Source organism: Schistocerca serialis, chromosome 4 (genome assembly GCF_023864345.2).
Source record: "Schistocerca serialis cubense isolate TAMUIC-IGC-003099 chromosome 4, iqSchSeri2.2, whole genome shotgun sequence".
Taxonomy (NCBI): Eukaryota; Metazoa; Arthropoda; class Insecta; order Orthoptera; family Acrididae; genus Schistocerca; species Schistocerca serialis.
In genome coordinates, this window is record NC_064641.1 from 630,329,745 (window position 1) to 630,352,610 (window position 22,866).

General features: G+C 39.8%; 1 protein-coding gene across 1 annotated transcript in view; it reads right to left on the reverse strand.

Annotated features, from left to right (window-relative positions):
* Positions 1-22,866, reverse strand: part of LOC126474649 (glutamate receptor ionotropic, delta-1-like) — a 164,013-nt gene that overhangs the window by 16,451 nt on the left and 124,696 nt on the right. The window contains exon 7 of the mRNA XM_050102127.1: positions 21,662-21,921. Coding sequence (XP_049958084.1) covers positions 21,662-21,921 — 260 coding nt within the window. The remainder of the gene's footprint in view (positions 1-21,661; positions 21,922-22,866) is intronic.

The following is a 22,866-nucleotide window of genomic DNA, read 5'->3' on the forward strand; positions in this document are numbered from 1 at the left end:
AATGGCAAGGAAAGTGTTTCTGTAGAAGAGAAATTTGTTAACATCGAGTATAGATTTAAGTGTCAGGAAGTCGTTTCTGAAAGTATTCGTATGGAGTGCAGCCATGTATGGAAGTGAAACATGGATGATAAATAGTTTAGACAAGAAGAGAAGAGAATAGAAGCTTTTGAAATGTGGTGCTACAGAAGAATGCTGAAGATAAGGTGGGTAGATCACATAACTAATGAGGTGGTATTGAATAGAATTGGGGAGGAGAGACATTTGTGGCACAACTTGACTAGAAGATGGGATCGGTTGGTAGGGCATATTCTGAGGCATCAAGGGATCACCAATTTAGTATTGGAGGGCAGCATGGAGGGTAAAAATCATAGAGGGAGACCAAGAGATGGATACACTAAGCAGATTCAGAAGGATGTAGCTTGCAGTAGGTACTGTGAGATGAAGAAGCTTGCACAGGATAGAGTATAATGGAGAGCTGCATCAAACCAGTCTCACGACTGAAGACAACAACAACAACAACAACAACCACGATTCAGTCCAATTCTCAAACTATCACTCATTCTGCGATAAGTACTGTCTCCACAATGGGTCATCCTGGCGTAGTTTATAACTGTGATAATAAATGCAGCCCATTTAATGTAGTTAATTTTGTTTGTTAGAAATTTAATTCTTGATTCATTTTCTTTCTCGTATCATCTGAATGTCACCATCTTTGTCGAAAGCTGGTAACGGTTTAGTTTAACAGCTGTCACAACATGCTCATTAGCTATTTCCTGCAGATAATTCACAATATTTGGTATCACAAAGCAGGAAGTTTACAAGGTTCAGTTTTACGGTTATGTATATAAGTTTATTTATTTATTCATTCAAAAATCTTTTAAAATTGTGGGATATGTCATTGATTTGCAAATATCAATGTTGTGTGACTAGGGCCTCCTGTCGCGTAGACCATTTGCCTGATGCAAGTCTTTCGATTTGACGCCACTTTGGCGACTTGCGCATCGATGGGGATGAAATGATGATGATTAGGACAACACAACACCCAGTCCCTGAGTGGAGACAATCTCTGACCCAGCCGGGAATCAAATCTGTTGCCTTAGGATTGACATTCTGTCACGCTGACCACACAGATACCAGGGGCGGACGTTGATCTGCAAATATTTGACACACACACAGACACACACACACACACGCACACACACACACACACACACACACACACACACACACACACACAAACACACACACACACACACACACACAGCTGCAGAAAATCAAACATAGGCTGCTGTTCTTGTTGTTCCAAAAGCTGCAAAAGTGTACCTGATGACCACTGTTTTCACTTTTTTCAGTAATAAACACACTGAACTTCAATGAATCATAGCAGCAGTTACTCCTTGATAACTGTAACAGAACAGTCGAGGAGCAGTAGTGGAAGGAAAGTGGTGCAACAAAGTACAACTGACGAACTTTTTGTGGGATGACAAAAAATTGTGTCTCTTAATTTGAGCCACTAAAAACTGGGAGTTCACACATGCAACTGCAAGGAAACTGTAGTATGTCACAAGCTCTGGCACTCTTGTTGTATGTGTGAACCTGGCCTAATGTCTTGTAAGCCTTGTGCTTTGGAATTCTTTGAAATAAATTTGCACAGAACTTCCTCACCAAAGCTTCAACTGTAAATGTAAGATGACCCCTATATTCATCCATTAAACAATGCAAAAACATTGACCTCATCAGCAATAGTTTAATCTGTGAATTTTGAGAAAAAAATTGAAAATTTTCAAGAAAGATGACCCTGTATTCATCCATTAAACAATGCAAAAATTTTGACTTCATCAGCAATAGTTTAATCTGTGAATTTTGAAAAATGAATCTGGGGGAAAAACCTCATCTTATAATTGAGTAAATACAGTAATACATGTGACTATGATGTAGTTTCCAGTTAGTGTTCCATACACTTTTATAATATGAAATGCTGGGGGAAATGAGTCAATGGGATGAGTCAATGTGGTGTACATAGGATATTGAGCATGACATCCAGCACTGTGCTTACACTGAAAGAATATACACTCATGGATGCCTAAAGCACTGACTATGTCTAGTGAAACCTTAGTAAGAGTAGAAAACCTGTCCTTTTTTGTCAGTTGTATGCATTGACTGCAGTGGTGCATACTCCTAGCTGTTCATCCCTTTTGATAGTATAAAGCAAAGTTCTCTGTTTCCCTTCTGATGCTTGTTCCACATACTGAACCCCACTGGAGAAGTGTAAGGAAATCATAGGTGGAAACATCCATGATAAATGTAAGTTTGAGTCACACATGAATACATGCTCAGATAGCCTAATGGTTATGTGAAGCTTATGGTAAGTAGGAAATCCGGATTCAAGTTCTGGTCTGGCACAAATTTTCTAGTATTACTATAAATTCAAAAAGATCTTCCTTCTGTAGTAATATCATACACTGATGTTAGAAATTACATTGATGTTAGAAATTATAAAACAGAAACGAATAGCAAATTATAACTATATTCAGCTAGCCCAAAACAAACACAAGGCTTCTTAGAGAGTTATCAAACCAGAACTGGACAACACAAATAGAACCACTTGTGATACCACATATATCACACCTGTTGAAATGAATAATTTATTTATTAATTCTGGTAACAAAGGACATCCACCTGGACAAAATGACAACTATAAGTCAAGCATTAATAAGCATCAAGAAGAAACAGAGTTATTCATATTGCACAATAAACCTGCAACGTCTACATTCAAATGGTCACAAATTGCTGTCACTAACATTGCAGTAGCTATACCAAAATTCTGCAATTCAAAATCAGTAGACCTGTATGGTCTGTCAAATTTTGTTATTAAAAAGACAATGGACATTATACTTAAACCACTTTCCATACTAATACACTTGATTTTATGGGCTTTTCCTTTCCAGCCTCCTTAAAGATAAATGTAGTTGCTCCTCTACATAAGGGTCGCACAGCAGCACCGATCAGGATCATGGGGCCATGAGAAGTAACCAGAGCAAAAGACAAGAGCAATGGAAAGAGCGTGGACCATGTCGGTTGCCAGTTCCAGCCATCAGCGCATTCAGACATAGCAGGCAAGCACATCTCACACACACACACATCCTCTTATTTTGTCACCTGAAGACATGACATTTCTGTGTCTTTATATATTGTAATTGTTTTACAATTTATATATATATTTATGCATTTATGTTGATGTATAATTGGTTTGTTTTGTAAATATTATTTGTATTTTTATGCTGGGTCTTTCCTAGGGAAAACTATGCTATCGAACAACAACATCGATAGGTCAAGTGGAGAACCAAAGTGTTTAGGATCTTTAGTAGTGTTGGCTCTGCCATGTGGAGCATGGGCAGAGCAGAGTCTGGCTGGAGTAGGGCGGTAGAGCAGGTGTGTTGTGTGAGGCTCCCGTGAGTTGCCGCGCTTTCGAGGTTTGGCGCATGTAATTGCGCTTGACTTGCTATGATAGTTTCTGACACGGTGTTGTGGATGGGAAGCATTATCTGGCACACATCAAGAGCCCATTTTGCCTGGTGACTGTGTCGAGAAGAAGGTGCGCCAACATCCATCTTCTGCAACAGCGACGGCTGAGAATAAGTGATTGTCGCCACCTCCTCGATCGACGACTTCAAACCTTCAATCAACCAACAATGAAGACTGAAAGCACGTAAAGTTTTATAACTGTACGGCAGACCTCAGATTTTCAAACTGTTCCATTTGCATCACAAAAATATAGCAACTTAGCATGAACCTTTGTTGCTCATTGTCCCAATTGCATTACCGAGCAGGGTCCCTTCCTTTTCCTAAATGAACCCAAGTGTCGTAGCAATTCAAACGCCAGCATTAAAGTAATATCATTCCATTTCACTGCTTTAATTTCAAAGTTTAGTTAAAATATTCATAGCTGGCTACAATATTTAGATTACACAAGCACAAATGAAGAGTGCGAGTTTTGTTACCATATTTTAGCTTACCTGTGGCTGCAGCTCAGTTTGGTACATACTAAATTTTACTATTGTTAATTGTTCAAAATCATTTAATTCAAGTTCAAAGTTAAATTTCTTATTTCTTTTATTGCATAGATTCAAGTTGCTCTTGAGATGAAGGTTGAGGTAGCCCAAGACTAACCTTATTTTATTTAATTTTGTAGTGCTTCAGAAACTAAGTTCACTATTAAATTCAGTCATTAAATTAACTTTCAATTTTCTGGTATTATTAATTCTTTTGCTACATTAAGTCAGAGTGTAGCGAAATTCATTACTTCCGACAAACATTCAGTTTTCACACAACACGTGTCAACCTTCAGTTGCCACGCTTTTACTGCTAATTATATTTGCATTAACCTTTCTTTTTCAGTTATTATAGTAGTTGTCCATAGGACTGGCGACCGTAATTTTCCCCAAATCTCAAATATCTAATTAATGCCAGTTAATTGTTAATGTAATGACTGCACATTTACTTTCTTCATTAACTTACCCTTTTTCAAAATTTATTTCCACCAGTTTCATTTGCATTTTTCCTTTCATTTAGATGTAATCCTTCCTCCCTATTTACCAACAGATTTAACTTTGGTGACGAATCCTTTTCCCAAATTTCCATTAGGTATACGCAGTTTAATTTTTCACTGTCATTAAGGTTGATAAGTGTGGGGGAGGTTACAATTCCCACTGTCTCTGGTTGCTGTGGCCAGTCATATACCTGTTATATAAACTAAGAGTGTGTGTGAGTGAAAACATGATGCTCCGTTGTCATTATGCATTTCTTCATAGTCACATAACATACTGCCTTCTACATTGGGGCAGCTCCTCTCAAGCGAAAAGAGTTTTGATGTGGCAGAAAAAGGCTATCAGATGTGTAGCAGGTGTTTTCAAAAACAATGTATCTTGTAGGTCACTTTTCATTTCTTTGTGACAACACGTAAAAAAAAAAAAAAAAAAAAAAAAAAAAAAAGCTGGCCAACTCTTTACAAGAATAAACAAGAGTCACAGTAACTATACATACATTGGAACAAAACTGTTCAATGCACTGGCGCTAGAGGTACACACTACCTCATTTAAAATCTTCAGAAATGTTTGAAAAAATTTGCAAAAAAAAGGCTTTCTATGCCATAGAGAAATTTTTTAATTGTGAAAAAGATCAAAAATTTTAACTTATATTAATTGCATGTTTGTATGCAAATCTATATGATCTAACTGTTTTCTTTATTATTGTTGTATGCATCATTGTGTGTTATTCAATTTTTACAAATTATTAACACCAGTAGCATGCAAATGATCCAATATTACGCGAACAAATAAATATTTGTGAAAAATGGAATACCCAGAAAAAATAGCTTATATGAGTTACAACTTAGAGGATGTGAAGAATAGTACACTAGCATTAAATGATTATGTTTGCAGATAGATGCCATGCTCATGTGTCCAGCTGCTCCCTGCCTTGGGTGAAGAGAAAGTTAAATTTTACATAAAGCTCAGCTAGTGAAGAATTATAAAATGAAGTGGAAATGTAAAAGCAAATGCTGAATCCTCAATGGGATCAAAAGGTGCAATATAAGAATGTGAGTGAGTTTCAACTTGTAATAAAACTGGACGTAGTATCACACTCATTTTAATGAAGAACAAAAATTCACTGAGTCAGATTTGGGTCATTTATATGAAATTTCTTTGTACTGTGACACTGCCTACTTACATACTGTGTGTCATTTTCCTACTGCCATTTATTTACACACAGATCATTCATTTAACGCCAAAATTATACCAAAATAATGAATCATCTTGAATAATTTAATAATACTATGTCTACAACTTTGCTTCCATCATTTTTTCTCAAAGTTCGGGGCTTTGTTGTAAAAAACTTACAAAAAAATTATGATTCATAGTATTGCCCATTGCTGGCCACTACACTCTCCCATCTTTTGGATAGCATACTAATCCTGTGGCAGAAGAACTGGCCGTCTTTTGTGGGGATCCATGAATCGATTCAATTTAGCACTTGTTCATATGATCGGAAGTGCTGGTCAGCCAGACAGTATGCCACTGTGGTAGTCAGAGAGAGCAATGTATGGAGAATACGGTGGGAGGAATAGGACTTCTCATTTTAACTTTTCGATGTATATTTTGAAGGGTTTTACTACATGGGGTCGAGCACTGACCTGCTGCAAAATTACCTTTACGTGCCTATCTCTGTATTGTGGTCGTTTGTGTTTCAGTGCTGGACTCGAACGCATCAGTTGCTCTCGATAATGATGTCCTGTGACCGTCTTCATCTGTTTCAGTAGCTGCGAAAACGTTCTGTCTACCACTGCCATTCCGGTCTTCGACATCAAAATCACCATTCTTAAGGAGTTGAAAACATTCTCTGCCTGCTCTTTCACTAATAGTTCCCTCACATTAGTCTTACCCAGCGTTTTAAGAGCCAAAGCCGCAGATTTCTTCATGTTAAAGCAGAAAATTAAAACTTCCCACAAAATGCAAGAAATGGGTAGCCTACATAAGTTGACGTGCTTAATCGAGAATAACCTTATGTTGAAAAATAAAATGGAAATGAGTGTATGGCATCGTTGGCCGGGAGGCCCTATTCGGGGTAGTTTGGCGACTGGCGCACCGGTGATGAGGATGAAATGATGATGAGGACAACACAACACCCAGTCCACGAGTGGAAAAAATCTCGAACCTGGGCCCGCTTGCATGGGAGGCAAGCACGTTACCACACAGCTAAGCAGGTGAACACCTTATGATGCAATATTTTTATGGCATTATGTTATACAGATGCCTAAACTTATTGTATTACAGCTATGACCAACCAATTGTACCCCACTTGCCGTTGCTGCTGTCTATTGCAAAACGGCGGAATCAAAGTTGTAGACCTAAAAATGTACAATGTGAGCAATGCTTTTATATTAAATCAATCATAACTTTCTATGTACTGGAGTATTTCTTGTTTTTTTTTTTTTTTTTTTTTTTTTTTTTTTCAAGAAAGAGAATGTTTTTTTCCATATTTAGAGGCAATTTCATCCTGAAAGTACCAATAATAACCTTCTTTCTTCTACATTTGTTTAATATTTCTTGGTTAAGATTTTGTTTATACATAAATCTTGATTGAAAATTTATCATATATTCCAGAACAAAATAACTTTGCAAATTAAAGTGAAATGACACTAGAGTTATTTCTTCTCATACATATTGGAAGCTATTATGATTAGTTACCGTTTGTAAAACAAAATAGTAAAATTATCCTGCCTGACAAAAAAGTGAAGCACCCAAAAGGGCAGGAGGGAACAAAATGAAACTTGACATATTGTGTTAATGTTATTTATCCAAAATTGATTCAAATTTAAGACGAGTAGGACTGGAAGGTCCTTCCAAGCTAGGTCTAAGGAACGTATTACTAATTCAGGTTTCAATTATGACTTGAGTTCACATTTATCTGAAATGGGTCACTCAGTTTCTAGTACTATGTTTTGTCTTACAGTTTTTTATACAGAACACTGGGGTAACATTCTTAATATCTTGGAAGAGGTGGAGATCTTTTGTGCGTTATGAAAAAATCTTCAAACCAAACACTTAATACTCAAACTAAATCAAGGCATAAACCCATTTTGCTAACTTCAATTATTTAAATGAAGAGCCTAGTTCTTTCACCCTCTCTCCCTTACCTACTCTTCCTTGGTCCCTTTACTGGAGTAATTCTCCTTTTTGAACATTTTTTAAACATTTTATGAATTTTTAAGAATTTCAAATTTTAAATTGTCTTTATTAATATGAATATTTTTGTACACCAGGTTCACAACAGTTTCCTTAAAGTTTATTGGATGTTAATCACTCATCTGAGTGGCTTCAGGTGAGGCACTGTTTACTCTAAACTTCATCTCCGTCTTCCTCTTTTTTTGACACTTTTAGCAATCTCCTCTCGTCTCATTTGTTCACAGATTCCAGTTTCATTGCTGTGTTTTAATCCATGACTATCACTTGTTGCGAAATTTTCCAGATTTTTAGAGAAAGGCTTGGGATCAGACTATAAAAATGGCTTGACCACTAAAATGTAAATATTCAGTATTGTTGAAACTTTTTATCACTGTGATATGGTTTTTGCATAATACTGTTTATAGTCTCTGTCTCCTTTTTATTCAGATTTGCATCTGATGACATAATTTAAATTATCAAATAGGTCGTGCCTCTGACAAAGGATTTACAACAGCTGCACCAGTTTTTATTCAACATGGAGTATTTTATTATTTACATCCAAATGATTAATTTTGTGTGCAACACAGTATCATCAAAGGGATATGCTAATATATCAATTAAATATTTTAGATTACATTTGGAAATGACAGAAAATCTAATAATCAAATTTATTATTTTTCTTCTTTGTTACAAAACTTATATTGTTGCAATATCCAAAGGACTCTTTAGCCACAGACAGAATGATCATTCTCTACAAAATAGATTCATTATACTAAGACATCTCGGCTCATGCATGATCTGGTGCCACAACAGTGATGCATAAGCAGAACCAATGCATAAAAGAGGGTCATATACAGTTATGAATGGGTACTAGACCAAGCAATGCATGGGATGAGTGCCCCTTTATTCACATGGCCATAATGGGCTGAACAGCTTTTTCCACTGTGTTGCTGTGATGTTGGAACACTGCTACGGGTGTAGAGTTTTCTACCTCCCTGGGGTTGGTGGTATCTGTTGTGGCTTGGAAGGGTATGGTAGCACAAATGCCATTGTGTCAGCTACCACTGTCCATAAACCACATTTACCCCAGACTGCAATGGGCACATGAACTCTATTCACATGGTGTTTAGTGACTAAATGTAGTGTTCTTGCAAAAGAGCTGTTTCAACTTGTTATATAGGGAAAACCAAATACATGATGGCAACATGTAAATCCATGTTGATCAGCACAGCGAACAAACATGTTGCTATGTTTTGGAACTCCACTGGAAAAAAATGCAATCTAGACTTCTACATACTGAAAGCAATCTTAACAGCAATCGCTGTAAATAGGCAACTTTTAGAGCCCCTGCTTCACAAAGCTCACATACCTTAGTCCAGCAGAACAATGAACAGTCATAAGAAATGGCAAGTCTTCTTTGAATAACAATACCACTACTTCTCAAGATACCAACTTGTTTATGACTGCCTTCTAGCATGCACTGTTTATGCCTTGTTGTCTAGATTTCAAAACATACGAAGAAGAGTGTCCCTTCCCACTGTGAAAACAATGCCTTTGACATTTAGCGGAGATAGGCATAAGGCCGCCCGACTACTATGGTGACGGTCTATGCCTATGTCATGTAGAGAGTTTTTAAAGTTTCAGTGCAAATTAATACTGGTAATTGATGGAGGATTGTCCTTCTGTTGTTTTGCATGAAGTTCTGATATCCCATAAAATATCCATTGAAGCATTCCACAGAACAATCAGACTTCTACAAAACAGCAGTAGCCCTAGGGCTGCTGGCTACACAGGTTTTTTTCTCTGGAGACTTCTATCAAATCTTACCAGTAATCACAACAAGGACGATAGCAGATGAAGTCAAAGTGCCTGCAATCACTAGTTAGCACAGCATGTTAATATATCTCCAAAATTTATTAACGAAATGAAAAATTAAAATATCAAGTTTGGAAATACACAACAAATTTCAACTTAAAACATAAAACATTCTCGAAAGTCTTGGGATTCCGAGACTGATGTCAAGCCAGAGAACAGGCAAAAATCGTCCAGATTCTTGATTCCCAAAGTTGATGAACTATCAACACACATAATGAAGTTTGTACAGAACCTTCGGTGTGTGTGTCATACTTGCACTTATCCAGATTTTTCTTAAAAATGTAAGTAAATATCTTTTTCCTGTGGCACCGAAAAGAGCTTTAGAAGACCACTTCAGTGACATGATGAGTGTGGAGCCTGATCAAACAGTAAAAAGGTAATAGCACCACTAACCACAGGCTAACCGTCAGGGGAAGAGATCTCACAAACATCTGCCCTACCATCCAAAATGTAAGCAAGCAAAAAGTTCATGAATGTGTCTATGCACTTCAAGTCTGTTAGTCTTTACTCTGCTACTGTGGTGATTCGACAACTTGCTGGTGAAGATACCAGTATTTAGATTTTCACAGTGCATACGAAAGTCGAAAACTATATATTCTTTTCTTTCATGGCGAAAGTTACCTAATTATTAGAGCAACAGATCATTTGTGTGCTGAAAGTTATCCTGTTCGTGCCAAGCCTTCACTGTCTGTCTTAACAAACAGTATAAACAAATTTCAAGAATCTGAAAGTGCTAAGAATAAAACACACCAACGAACAAAAACAGCAACTGATGAGAGAAATGCAGCAAACATTTTAGCAGTGGTAGAACAGAATTCACACACCATGAGGCAGCTTGAATGTGTGAGTGGAATCAGCAAAAGGGAGTGTTCTGCATATGCTACATTCAAACATGTTTCAACCTTCTCATATTTCATTGCATCAATAACTTCCTGAAAATGATTTCAGAATTAGCTACAGTTATTTGAATGGTGTCTTCGAAAACTAGTGTGGCATGGCTTGTCTATGCAAGAGTTATTTTTTTACAGGAGTAGCATCAATTATAATAAATCCTGAGCAAATAAATTTTCACACTTTCTACTACTGATCAGTTGAAAATCCACGCTGGCTGAGGAAGTGGAGAAACAATGATCTTGGGCTATGAACATGTGGTGTGGGCTTTTCAAGAATTGTATCACTGGTCCCTGTTTCATTGATGGATCTCTAAATAGCCACAAGTACGGGGGCATGCTGAAGTGCAGTATCTCTGAATTTTTTATGTGAAAACTTTTAAAGCTGTTTAAATAAAACAAATGTTATTAACATTCTAAACTTTATTCTCCATGTCTACATTTTTATTTCTCAACATAGTCATCCAGGCGATGAAGACATTTCTCACAATGAGAGACTAGTCTGTTGATACTGTCACTGTAGAATGTTCAACTTTGTTGATGGAACCACAATTTCACCTCTGCTTGCACTGCGTCATTACTACCAAAGTGAGGTCTTCGAGGCGTTCATCACTATCAAAGTGCAGCCCTCAAAGGTGTTGGATTGTTGGTGATGTCACAGCACTTGTGCGTGGTCTGGTACTGTCATGATGAACGAGTTAGCACTCTATTGGTGGACGAACTCTTTAAATTCGAGACTCGTTTGCAACACACTTTTTCTCACACTTATGTTACACACTGCCATGTTACTTGCTACAATTCAGAGCCTTCTAGTAGCACATGGCTGCAAATATGATGTAAACATGAAGATTAAAGTTGTGACAGTTAATAGCGATTGTTTCATTTAAAAAGCTTAAAAAGGGTTTTCACACAAAAAGTTTGGAGGTATTACTTTTTACCTTGCATTTGCAGTTCCTAATAGATATGCTGCCATGTTTAATAAAAGACACATCACTGGACGTAAAGCAGTTCATGCTGTACCAACATAACAGGTGTTATGTCCATTATGCCTAGATAATTAAAAAGCTTCTTAATGGAAAATTTGGGTATAGTTGCATTGCTCACCAGGGAAACATAAAATAGTCAGCATGCTGACAGGACTTAAAACACCTTTCATCAACTGCTGATAGCTTCTTGAATTTATAGTCTTCAGCAAGTGAGGCACCTGGCTTGATGAATCTCACTCTACTTACAGTAGTTTCGTTATTTACGTGATAAGACAGGATTTGCTACTCATGTTGCACAGAACACTACCTCTCACTTTTATGTACATCTCTCTTACAGCAGATATTTCCAGTTGTAATAACACTAACTTATGCTTTCACACAGGGGAAACAATGTGAGTGATGAAGTACCATATTTAATGGTAATGAAAACATTTTTACAAGTGAGCAATGACAACTGCTGTGCTTTCAGCTGTCTACTTTCAAAGTCAGTCAAACATTATTGTGACCTCATGCTCGGGTATTAACTTTAGCTTGCAGTATAAAATGTTTGTCATCATCTACTATCACACATTTGAGGCTACATGACTCTTACCCCTTTATAAATCAACACATTACAGCAGAAATGTAAAAAAATTGCCTCGTGTTACAGCAAAATTGTAACAAACTGCCCTCCATGTTAAAGAAAATTGTAAGAATTGACCCTAACAAATACCCTCTATGTTACAACAAATTTGTTATAGATCGCCCCATACAACACAATATTATGGCAAAACTGTAACAAATTACACCATGTGACTGCAAAACTGTACGAAATTGCCCTATACCTCACAATGTTACAACAAAATTGTATGAAACTAACCCATATATCAAAATGTTACAGTGAAGTTAGGTATCGGGACAATAATGGTCTTTTGATATGAAGACTGCCATTAGCCCTTATACTATTGGGTGGGGCATTGATGGTCAATTTATCAGTTGACTACTTTTACCCAGATGGAATGAGGGGGCAATGATGGTCAATTGACATATGAAGATTACAATTCAAAAACACATTTGGTGGCAATAATCGTCAGTCGACATATGATGAGTACAGTTACCCTGAAAGCTATTGGGGGTAATGATGACCAGTTGCAGTGTGCGGCAGTGATGTTAATTTACAGGGTGGCACGATGATTGTCAGTTTATGGGGTGGAGGCAATGATGGTCAGTCTACAGGTTGGAGGCAATGATTTTTTATACACAGGGAAACTGCCATTACCACTGGAGGCAATTATAGTCAGTTTGCAGGGTGGGGACAATGATAGACAGTTGGCATATGGTGCCTATTCTCACTACTGCATGCATGCCTATATCTCCACAAAAGTACAAGAAATTGTCCCATACTTCACCACTGTTACATGAAATTTTAGTAAAGTGCTCCTGTTATAACAAAAATTGTACACATTGATATGATTCAGCAAAATTGCAGTATACGTCAACATTGTTACACGAAACTGTAACAGACTGCTCCATATATCACTGGTTAACTAAGCTAAGACAAACTTATTGACGTCAGCAAGTCAAGACTTGATCCAACTAGCAAAACATGTAGTCAGATTCAAAACATCACATGTGCCAGTAAGTAACCTGACCATGAAATCATAAGCCATATCCCCTTTATTGTACATCATCATGACATCAAAGACAGATCACTGGCCTTGAGAACATGCTGTCAAAATCCTTGACGGTGGAATATGACACCACAGCAGTGTGGTACTGGTCACGAAAATGAAAGCCTATCACAGGGCAGTATTTTAATAGCCATTATAATGAATTCCACCATGACGACATGGACTGAGACATCATAGTAAAGGGAGCATGGACTGTGATTTTGTCATTAGGGTACTGACAGATGAAAGTGATATCATGAATGTGACTAGGAATTTTACTTGTTGAATCAAGTCTTGGCTTTCTGCCATTGATAAGCTCCAACTTGCTCACTACATCTACATTGACGTTCCTACTCAGTAAGTAATCATCTGGTGTGTGGTGGAGGGTATCACATGCCACTACTAGTCATTTTCTTTTTTATTCTGCTCATAAATGGAGCAAGTGAAAAGCAACTGTCTGTATGCGTCCATACGAGCTCTAATTTCTCTTATATTGTCTTCAAGTCTCTACAAGAAATTTACATTGATGTCAGTAATATCCTTCTGCAGTCAGCTGCAAATGCCTGTTCTCTAAATTTTGTCAAAAGTGTTTTGTACAAAGAATGGCGTCTTTCCTTCAGGGAATTCCATTTGAGTTCATGAAGCATCTCTGCAACACCTGCATGTTGATTGAAGCTACCAGTAACTAATCTAACAGTACACTTCTCAATTCCTTTGATGTCTTCCAATAACTGGACCTGTTCATGATCCCAGATGATCAAGCAGTACTCACAGATGAGTTGCAGATGTGTTTTACTACACTTTCCTAAAACTCTGTCAATAAACGATACTCGACAAGTTGCCTTGCCTACTACCAACCTTCTGTGCTCATTCATTTCATATCCCTTTGTAATGTTATGCTTCGATATTTAATCGTTATGTCTGTGTCAAGCAACACACCACCAATACTGTAGAAGAATATTACAGGGTTGTTTTTCCAACCTATCTGTATTAACTTACATTTTTCTACATTTAGAGCAAACTGCCGTTCATCACACTAAATAGAAATTTAGTCAAAGTCATTTTACACTGAAAAGCCAAAGAAACTGATGTACATGCCTAATATCATGTAGGGCCCACGCAAGCACGTGGAAGTGCCGCAACACGACGTGGCATGGGCTCGACCAATGTCGGAAGCAGTGCTGGAGAGAACTGACACCATGAATCTTTCAGGGGTGTCCATAAATCCGTAAGAGTATGAGGGGGTGGAGATCTCTTCTGAACAGCTCGTTGCAAGACATCCTTGATATGCTCATTAATGTTCATGTCTGGGGAGTCTGGTAGCCAGCGGAAGTATTTAAACTCAAAAGACAGTTTCTGGAGCTACTCTGTAGCAATTCTGGATGTGTGGGGTATCGCATTGTCCTGCTGGAATTGCCCAAGTTCATTGGAATGGACAATGGACAAGAACGGATGCAGTGACCAGACAGGACACTTAGGTATGTGTCACCTGTCAAAGTTGTTTCTTCGTATCTAGACGTATCAGGTCTCCCATATCACTCCAACTGTACATGCCCCACACCATTACAGAACCCCCACCAACTTGAACAGTCCCCTGCTGACATGCAGAGTCCATGGATTCATGAGGTTGTCTCCATAACTCTATACGTCCATCCACTCGATACAATTTGAAATGAGACATGTCTGACCAGGCAACATGTTTCCAGCCATCAACGGTCCAATGCCGGTGTTGACAGAACCAGGCGAGGCGTAAAGCTTTGTGTCAGGCAGCCATCAAGGGTATACGAGTGGGCGTTCGGCTCCGAAAGCCCATATCGGCTATGTTTCGGTGAATAGTTGATGGCCCAGCATTGAAATCTGCCATAATTTGCGGAAGGGATGCACTTCTGTCATGTTGAATGATTGTCTTCATTCGTCATTGGTCCCGTTCTTGCAGGATCCTTTTCCGGCGGCAGCAATGTCGGAGAGTTGATGTTTTATGGGATTCCTGATTTTCACGGTACACTCGTGGAAGGTCGTATGTGAAAATCCACACTTCATCGCTACCTCGGAGATGCTGTATCCCATCACTCGTGAGCCAACTGTAATACCAAGTTCAGACTCACTTAAATTTTGATAACCTGCCACTGAAGCAGCAGTAACCGAGCTAACAACTGCGCCCAGACACTTCTCTTTTATAGGCGATGCCGACCGCAGCGCCGTATTCTGCCTGTTTACATATCTCTGTATTTGAATACGCATGCCAATACCAGTTTCTTTGGCGCTCCAGTGTATGTTGTTCTATAGCCATCCAATGACGATACTTTTCCAGTATACTACAGCATCGTCAGCAAACAGTCATATATTGCTGCTCACCCTACTTCTCAGATGATTTAAGTATATAGAGAACAACAGGTGTCCTGTCATACATTCCTTGGCCACACCTGACGATACCCTCATCTCTGATCAGCACTCGCCGTCAAGGACAACATACTTGGTACTATTACTTAAGAAGTCTTCGAGCCATTTTGGAAATCTTTCCTGTATGTGTGTAACTTTGATAACCGTCTGCAGTGGGGTACCGAGTTAAACGCTTTCTGGAAATCTAGAAATATGGAAACTTTCGGTGCCCTTCATCCAAAGTTTGCAGGATATCATGCAAGAAAAGGGCAAACTGAGTTTCGCATGAGCAATGCTTTCTAAATCCAAGCTGGTTTGTGGACAGATTCTGTTCTGTCTCGAGGTAATTTACTATATTCAATCTTAGCTTATGTTCAAGAATTTTACAGCGTATCAGTGTTACCGCTATGGGCCTGTAACTTTGTAGGTCTGTTCCCCTGTTGTTATATACAGGAGTAACCTATGCATCTTTCCTGTCGCTCTAAACGTCGTGCTGGCCAAGAGATTTGCGGTAAAGGTAAGGGGCTAATGCTGTAAAGTACTCCGTAAAACTAAATTATTGGGATTCCCTCTGGACCTGGTGACTTACTTGTTTTCAACACTTTTAGTTGCTTCTCAACGCCACGGATGCCTGTCTCTATGTTCTCCATACGGTAAGCTGTGTGATAGACGATTTAGTACATCTGTACGATCCTCTTGTGTGAATAAGTTTTTTAAACAGAAAATTTAAGACTTCAGTTTTCGTTTGGTGTCTTCTCTTGCCACACCGCAGTTTCGCTAAGGTGTGATGGTGGAAGCTGATGTATGCTTTGACCACTAATCTTTTTATAGAAGCACGACTTTATACTAATTATTGCATGTCGACATATCTAGGATCTTATTTGAGCTGAGAGGATGCCAATCTCTGCTTTTTATTAAACCATGATGTCTTTTCCATTCTCAATCCACATACTCGGCATATATTTCTCCAGAGCGCCATTTACAGTCAGCTTAAATTTTGGTCATAATTCGTCTATATATGGAGCTAAATGACGTTCATTCATTGTCTAACAAGAGACATGTGGAATCCTACCCTAAAATTTTTCACACAGGAACAATACTCCAAAAGAAATGCATTGACAAAATTGTAATTGCTTATATTCACTGCAAGTATTTTTTAAAAAAACTGTTGAAGTTTCTCATTTTTGCCGCACAGAAAACCGCTTGTAACAGCGGTTTCTACAGCCCTTTCTACTACACCGTGGATCGGCGAATGAGTAGACGCAGCCGTGACAAGATGAGGAAGTGCCGCATAGCACGTAGTCCAAAGTACACAAGCGCGAATTTTAATCATTTAAGCACTGTCTCTAACCCTTAATTGTTTGAATAACTTGTGGTTCATATCGGCAGTTAAACTGTTGCTGCTGTGATTAGCAGAGGAAATAAAATCAAGGCAGTCTATGATGTTGCATTATAGATGACTTACATAAATCGGGGCTTTAATTGGTTGACATTATTATTTTATAACAATTCCTGTAGCACAGTTCTTATAATAATTTTTGAATAATAATATATTGCGAACACTGGAACAGTTCCTTGTTTATTCCCTGTAGCCATCACAAAATTGCAAGTGTGTATTAGATGATGAAAACAAACATTTTCTTTACACTAGGTACACCTGATGAAAAGGAGTACATTTATGCACTTCACAGTAATTATTATTTTATTTAGACAGAACTGGACTGGATAGGAAATGGTCGTGGCTGCTGTTCTGTATCTTGTGCTACATACCAGGCATACTTGATCACATTTGTAAAGCTTGGTGATGCAAACTGACAATGCAGAAATGACTAAAGTTTGACAATACTGTTCTGTTGATAAACCTGGAATGACAAGAGCTAACGGAAATTATACTGTTAGACAATTTTCTGAAACTATGCTTTAGACTGTTGAATTTTTTTAAATTGTGGAGCTGAATCACATTTAGTTCCAGGTGGAGTCTAAATTATGAGAGTATTATGGTAAGAGTCTTTCCGTTGTCCTCCTAAAGACCGAGATGTCATTATGTCCATGCCAAGAGCGAATGATAAGAAGACGTTTTGGGTGTAACATTGAAAAGTATTTTCTTCCATTTTTTCCAGATTTTCCTACGTCGATTATAAGACTGTTGCAAGTAAGTAGCTCTTTTTTTTTAATTTTTGGCTCTGATTTGCCTTGATGCTACAGAAACAATAATCCATTAACACTTATCACTGTAATTGTTGTATACGAATGTGTCATACCATTCATTGATTGTGCAAGCGACACCTCTTTTCTTGCAGTAAATGAGAAAGTGCATTTTGCGTGGAACCTGACTGACTGGCTTTATATGCAGCGTTTTAGGGGATAGCAGGAAGTTTCAACTGCACTTCAGCTACAAATTTCTCTACAGTATTTCCTATTAATGTCATCTCTTTTACACATTTACTCGAGGTAAACTTCATAATTTTACGACTTCCTTTTCCATATAATTTCCTGAATCTGTTTGACCAGGTCGAATGGCGTTAATCTCACTTGCAATTCAGAGCGTCAAATCTTGTACCTTTACCCCAGTAACAGTGCATTGACTTTCATGAGGAGTTCTACATCTTTCGAATATTTTTTTCACACTTAAGCGACTTTTATGTTAGCGCATATTTCGTATTCTTTCTAAATCTTTCTTCCATTTCTACATGTTCAGTTTTACGAGACGAAACCAGCTTTGTGCACTGCGTATGTATGTTTTCTCCAGCCTTCATTTAATAAAAAAATTATAGCTTTTTTCCCTCTCACTGAAAGTTATTACTGTAAATGTCTTCCTCAGGTTTGGTAGGTACTCTATTTTTGTTCTGGACTTTACTCGATACAAAAGTCATCATTTGAATTGTAGTTCATGGAATCATCCGAGCTATTTTGTGTTTCCTCTTATGTTTCCACAATTTCTAAAGAAATGTGGACATAATTCGAATGAACGTCCAATAAATTAACTAATAAATAACACATATGTAGGTCTTCAGGAGAAGTAGGTAACTTCGACTGCATACCAGGTTCTCCGTATTTCATGTTTGTAATGTTGAAAACATTAACTGGATTCCACATTACTGTGAAACTCTGGAACCTACACAAAGACAGATGCTATTAGCAAGCATGTACCAAGAAATCACAAAGAAAATGATTCAGCTTAGCTCCATTATTAACACTTAGCAATACCGCAAAGGCAACTGCTAAATATTATGGATATTAAATCAGTTGCAAATTCGAACAAATAGTAACTACGAAAAGTTGTGCCAGAGAAACTGTCAAAGGAACCAGGAATTCGATTTACAAATTATGATCGCGTTGTGCCGTGTTATCTATTTATTGATGTGCTGCCAACCAAGGATATGCGCGTGTGCTGTCTGCTACTGCTACAGCTACGCAGGAGAGTACATTTCTCCAGCTGCTATGAATTTGGTAAATTTCAACATTAAAAAAAAATAGTTGTAATATTTCTTAGAAGCTACAATTTTGACATTGTATTTCTTTCGGTGTATTCTCGCATAAAAAATATTCATGGCTGGTTTCAACGTGTCGGATGGGGCACTTCCCTCGTAAGTAGGATGCTAACAACTGCTCTGCTAGCATTCTTCATCGATTTATTAGCCTTGGTAAACATCATCGTTATAATGATATCATCATCATTAATCCCTGTCTTTGTAGTGGCACTGTCGATAAGGTCAGATCCGTTTGTAGCTATAAGGTCTAAAATATCTCTGTTCCAAGTTGGTTGTCAAACTAGCTGCTCTAAATAGGTTTCGGAAAACATGTACAGAAGTGCTTCACAAGACTGGAAGATGGAGATGGGGGAGGGGAGGGGCCTGAGGGCGTTATAGAAAAGGAGCATTACATGTGATGTCATGACATGACGTCATAAATAAAGGTTTGTGGCTTGTGACGTCATGCATTTCTTTCTGGCATGTAACCAACTAGTGTATTGCGTATTGAACCGGGGATCTAGAAACGACGAAGAGGCTTTGTCCCCACGTAGCCCTCAGTGGTTCACAACCCCACAACAGCCCACAGCAGTTCACCCACCCCACTGACGGCACACATCGAACCCAGGGTTAATGTGCGGTTTGGCCCCCAGTGGACCCTCGGGAACGCTCATACTAGACGAGTGTAACCCCAAATGTTTGCGTGGTAGAGTAATTATGGTATGCGGTACTTGGAGATAGTGTTTGCGCAGCAGTCGCCGACATTGTGTAACTGAGGCGGAATAAGGGGAACCAGCCCTCATTCGACGAGGTACATGGAAAACCGCCTTAAAAACCATCCACAGGCTGGCCGACATACCGGACCTCGACACTGATCTGCCGGGCGGATTCGTGCCGGGGACCAGCAAGCCTTCTCGCTCGGAAAGCAGCGCGTTAGAGAGCGTGGCTAGCTGAGTGGGCAACCAACTACACTCCTGGACGTTGAAATAAGAACACCGTGAATTCATTGTCCCAGGAAGGGGAAACTTTATTGACACATTCCTGGGGTCAGATACATCACATGATCACACTGACAGAACAACAGGCACATAGACACAGGCAACAGAGCATGCACAATGTCGGCACTAGTACAGTGTATATCCACCTTTCGCAGCAATGCAGGCTGCTATTCTCCCATGGAGACGATCGTAGAGATGCTGGATGTAGTCCTGTGGAACGGCTTGCCATGCCATTTCCACCTGGCGCCTCAGTTGGACCAGCGTTCGTGCTGGACGTGCAGACCGCGTGAGACGACGCTTCATCCAGTCCCAAACATGCTCAATGGGGGACAGATCCGGAGATCTTGCTGGCCAGGGTAGTTGACTTACACCTTCTAGAGCACGTTGGGTGGCACGGGATACATGCGGACGTGCATTGTCCTGTTGGAACAGCAAGTTCCCTTGCCGGTCTAGGAATGGTAGAACGATGGGTTCGATGACGGTTTGGATGTACCGTGCACTATTCAGTGTCCCCTCGACGATCACCAGTGGTGTACGGCCAGTGTAGGAGATCGCTCCCCACACCATGATGCCGGGTGTTGGCCCTGTGTGCCTCGGTCGTATGCAGTCCTGATTGTGGCGCTCACCTGCACGGCGCCAAACACGCATACGACCATCATTGGCACCAAGGCAGAAGCGACTCTCATCGCTGAAGACGACACGTCTCTATTCGTCCCTCCATTCACGCCTGTCGCGACACCACTGGAGGCGGGCTGCACGATGTTGGGGCGTGAGCGGAAGACGGCCTAACGGTGTGCGGGACCGTAGCCCAGCTTCATGGAGACGGTTGCGAATGGTCCTCGCCGATAGCCCAGGAGCAACAGTGTCCCTAATTTGCTGGGAAGTGGCGGTGCAGTCCCCTACGGCACTGCGTAGGATCCTACGGTCTTGGCGTGCATCCGTGCGTCGCTGCGGTCCGGTCCCAGATCGACGGGCACGTGCACCTTCCGCCGACCACTGGCGACAACATCGATGTACTGTGGAGACCTCACGCCCCACGTGTTGAGCAATTCGGCGGTACGTCCACCCGGCCTCCCGCATGCCCACTATACGCCCTCGCTCAAAGTCCGTCAACTGCACATGCGGTTCACGTCCACGCTGTCGCGGCATGCTACCAGTGTTAAAGACTGCGATGGAGCTCCGTATGCCACGGCAAACTGGCTGACACTGAAGGCGGCGGTGCACAAATGCTGCGCAGCTAGCGCCATTCGACGGCCAACACCGCGGTTCCTGGTGTGTCCGCTATGCCGTGCGTGTGATCATTGCTTGTACAGCCCTCTCGCAGTGTCCGGAGCAAGTATGGTGGGTCTGACACACCGGTGTCAATGTGTTCTTTTTTCCATTTCCAGGAGTGTAGTACTAACATTTGAACTATTCAAGGTCATTTAAGTGTGAAGTGTGACAGGTGCTGAACTACTGAAGCATAACTGAGAAATTAAACACTTAATGCAATTCTTTCAGTTATCTTAGATTAATATGCCTATTCAAATTAGAAAGTACTCTTTTCCTATAGACATCGTACAATGTCAGGTTATGGGCAGTCATGTAATTCACAGATATAGTGTTCTTTTTTATATCCATTTGTCCATTTTGAGGTTATTCTAGACGTTTCACTAGTTACTATCCAGAAATAGTAGCTAAATGGACTTACTTGTGGTTGAAGAGCATATTGTATGGACTGTCTTTCGCTAGTGCGATAGTTAAACTAAGGTGGAAGTGTGTTGTGGGTAGTGGCACAACGTTGCACGAGATGTTGTCCATGATAGCATAAGTATACTCTTGAGGGATGAAGTAAGCGAAGTTCTTTTCGCACACTCGCTGAAAGGCTTTGGCATCTGTTGCTGGAAAATTCTCAGGATCAGGCTCCATTAGTCTGTTGTATACCCGCTGCATTGTTGGATCTGATGTGGTCTGCAACAAACAGAACGACGCCATATTGGAACATTTCTGTTTAGAGTGATCTTTCAGTTATATTGAATATCATTGAATAGAAACACATGCCTAAATTATACAACACTATAAACTGTTGGCACTATTTTGCAGTGTGTTGAAGCAATTTGTCAGCGTAATTGTCTTCTGTCTGTACCCCTTGAGTAATCCAACTGATCTTTTTCAGTATAAATTTTTCATTGTGTGGTAAATGATTGAAGACAGCTCACACAATTATATGAGGGCTGTCCATAACATAAGGTTCCCAAGGACCTGCTGTCTCGAGGAACGCTGTTACGTGCGATCCGGTAACACCGGCGTGTAGCATGGATCACCTTTTCCGGTTTCCCTCCCCAGTGAGCTGTCTGTAACGCTTAGTCTTGGCTTGGCAGCCGTTAGAGCTGGACCTCTCAGTTGCCTCTCACGCCAGGTGCGAATTACAGATTCGCTTTTTGTCTACAGAAACACTGCGCCTGTGAACTTTCATTCCCAGCTGTGTGAAGTCTATGGAGAAACGTGTATGAACATACGACATCTGCGCTAATGGTACAGAGAATTCAAAGACGGACGTACAGACGTCCATGACGAACAGCGTTCTGGACAGCCATGGGTTTCAGACTAAAAAATTGCGAAAGTGGAAGAAGCAATGCGGAAAGATCGAAGGGTGAAGATTTGGGAGCTCTGTGAGATGATTCCTGATGTCAGCAAGACCAGCGTTAACAAAATTTTGACAGACTATTTAGGGTATGCCAAGGTTTGTGCAAAGTGAATCGCAGAATGCTTACGAAAGACCACAGACGGAAATGTGTGGACGCGGACCGCGAATTTCTTCAGGCCTTCGCAACTGATGGCGAGGAATTCTTGGACTCTGTTATCACTGGGAACGAGACCTGGGTCCACTACACAGCACCGGAAACGAACCAACAG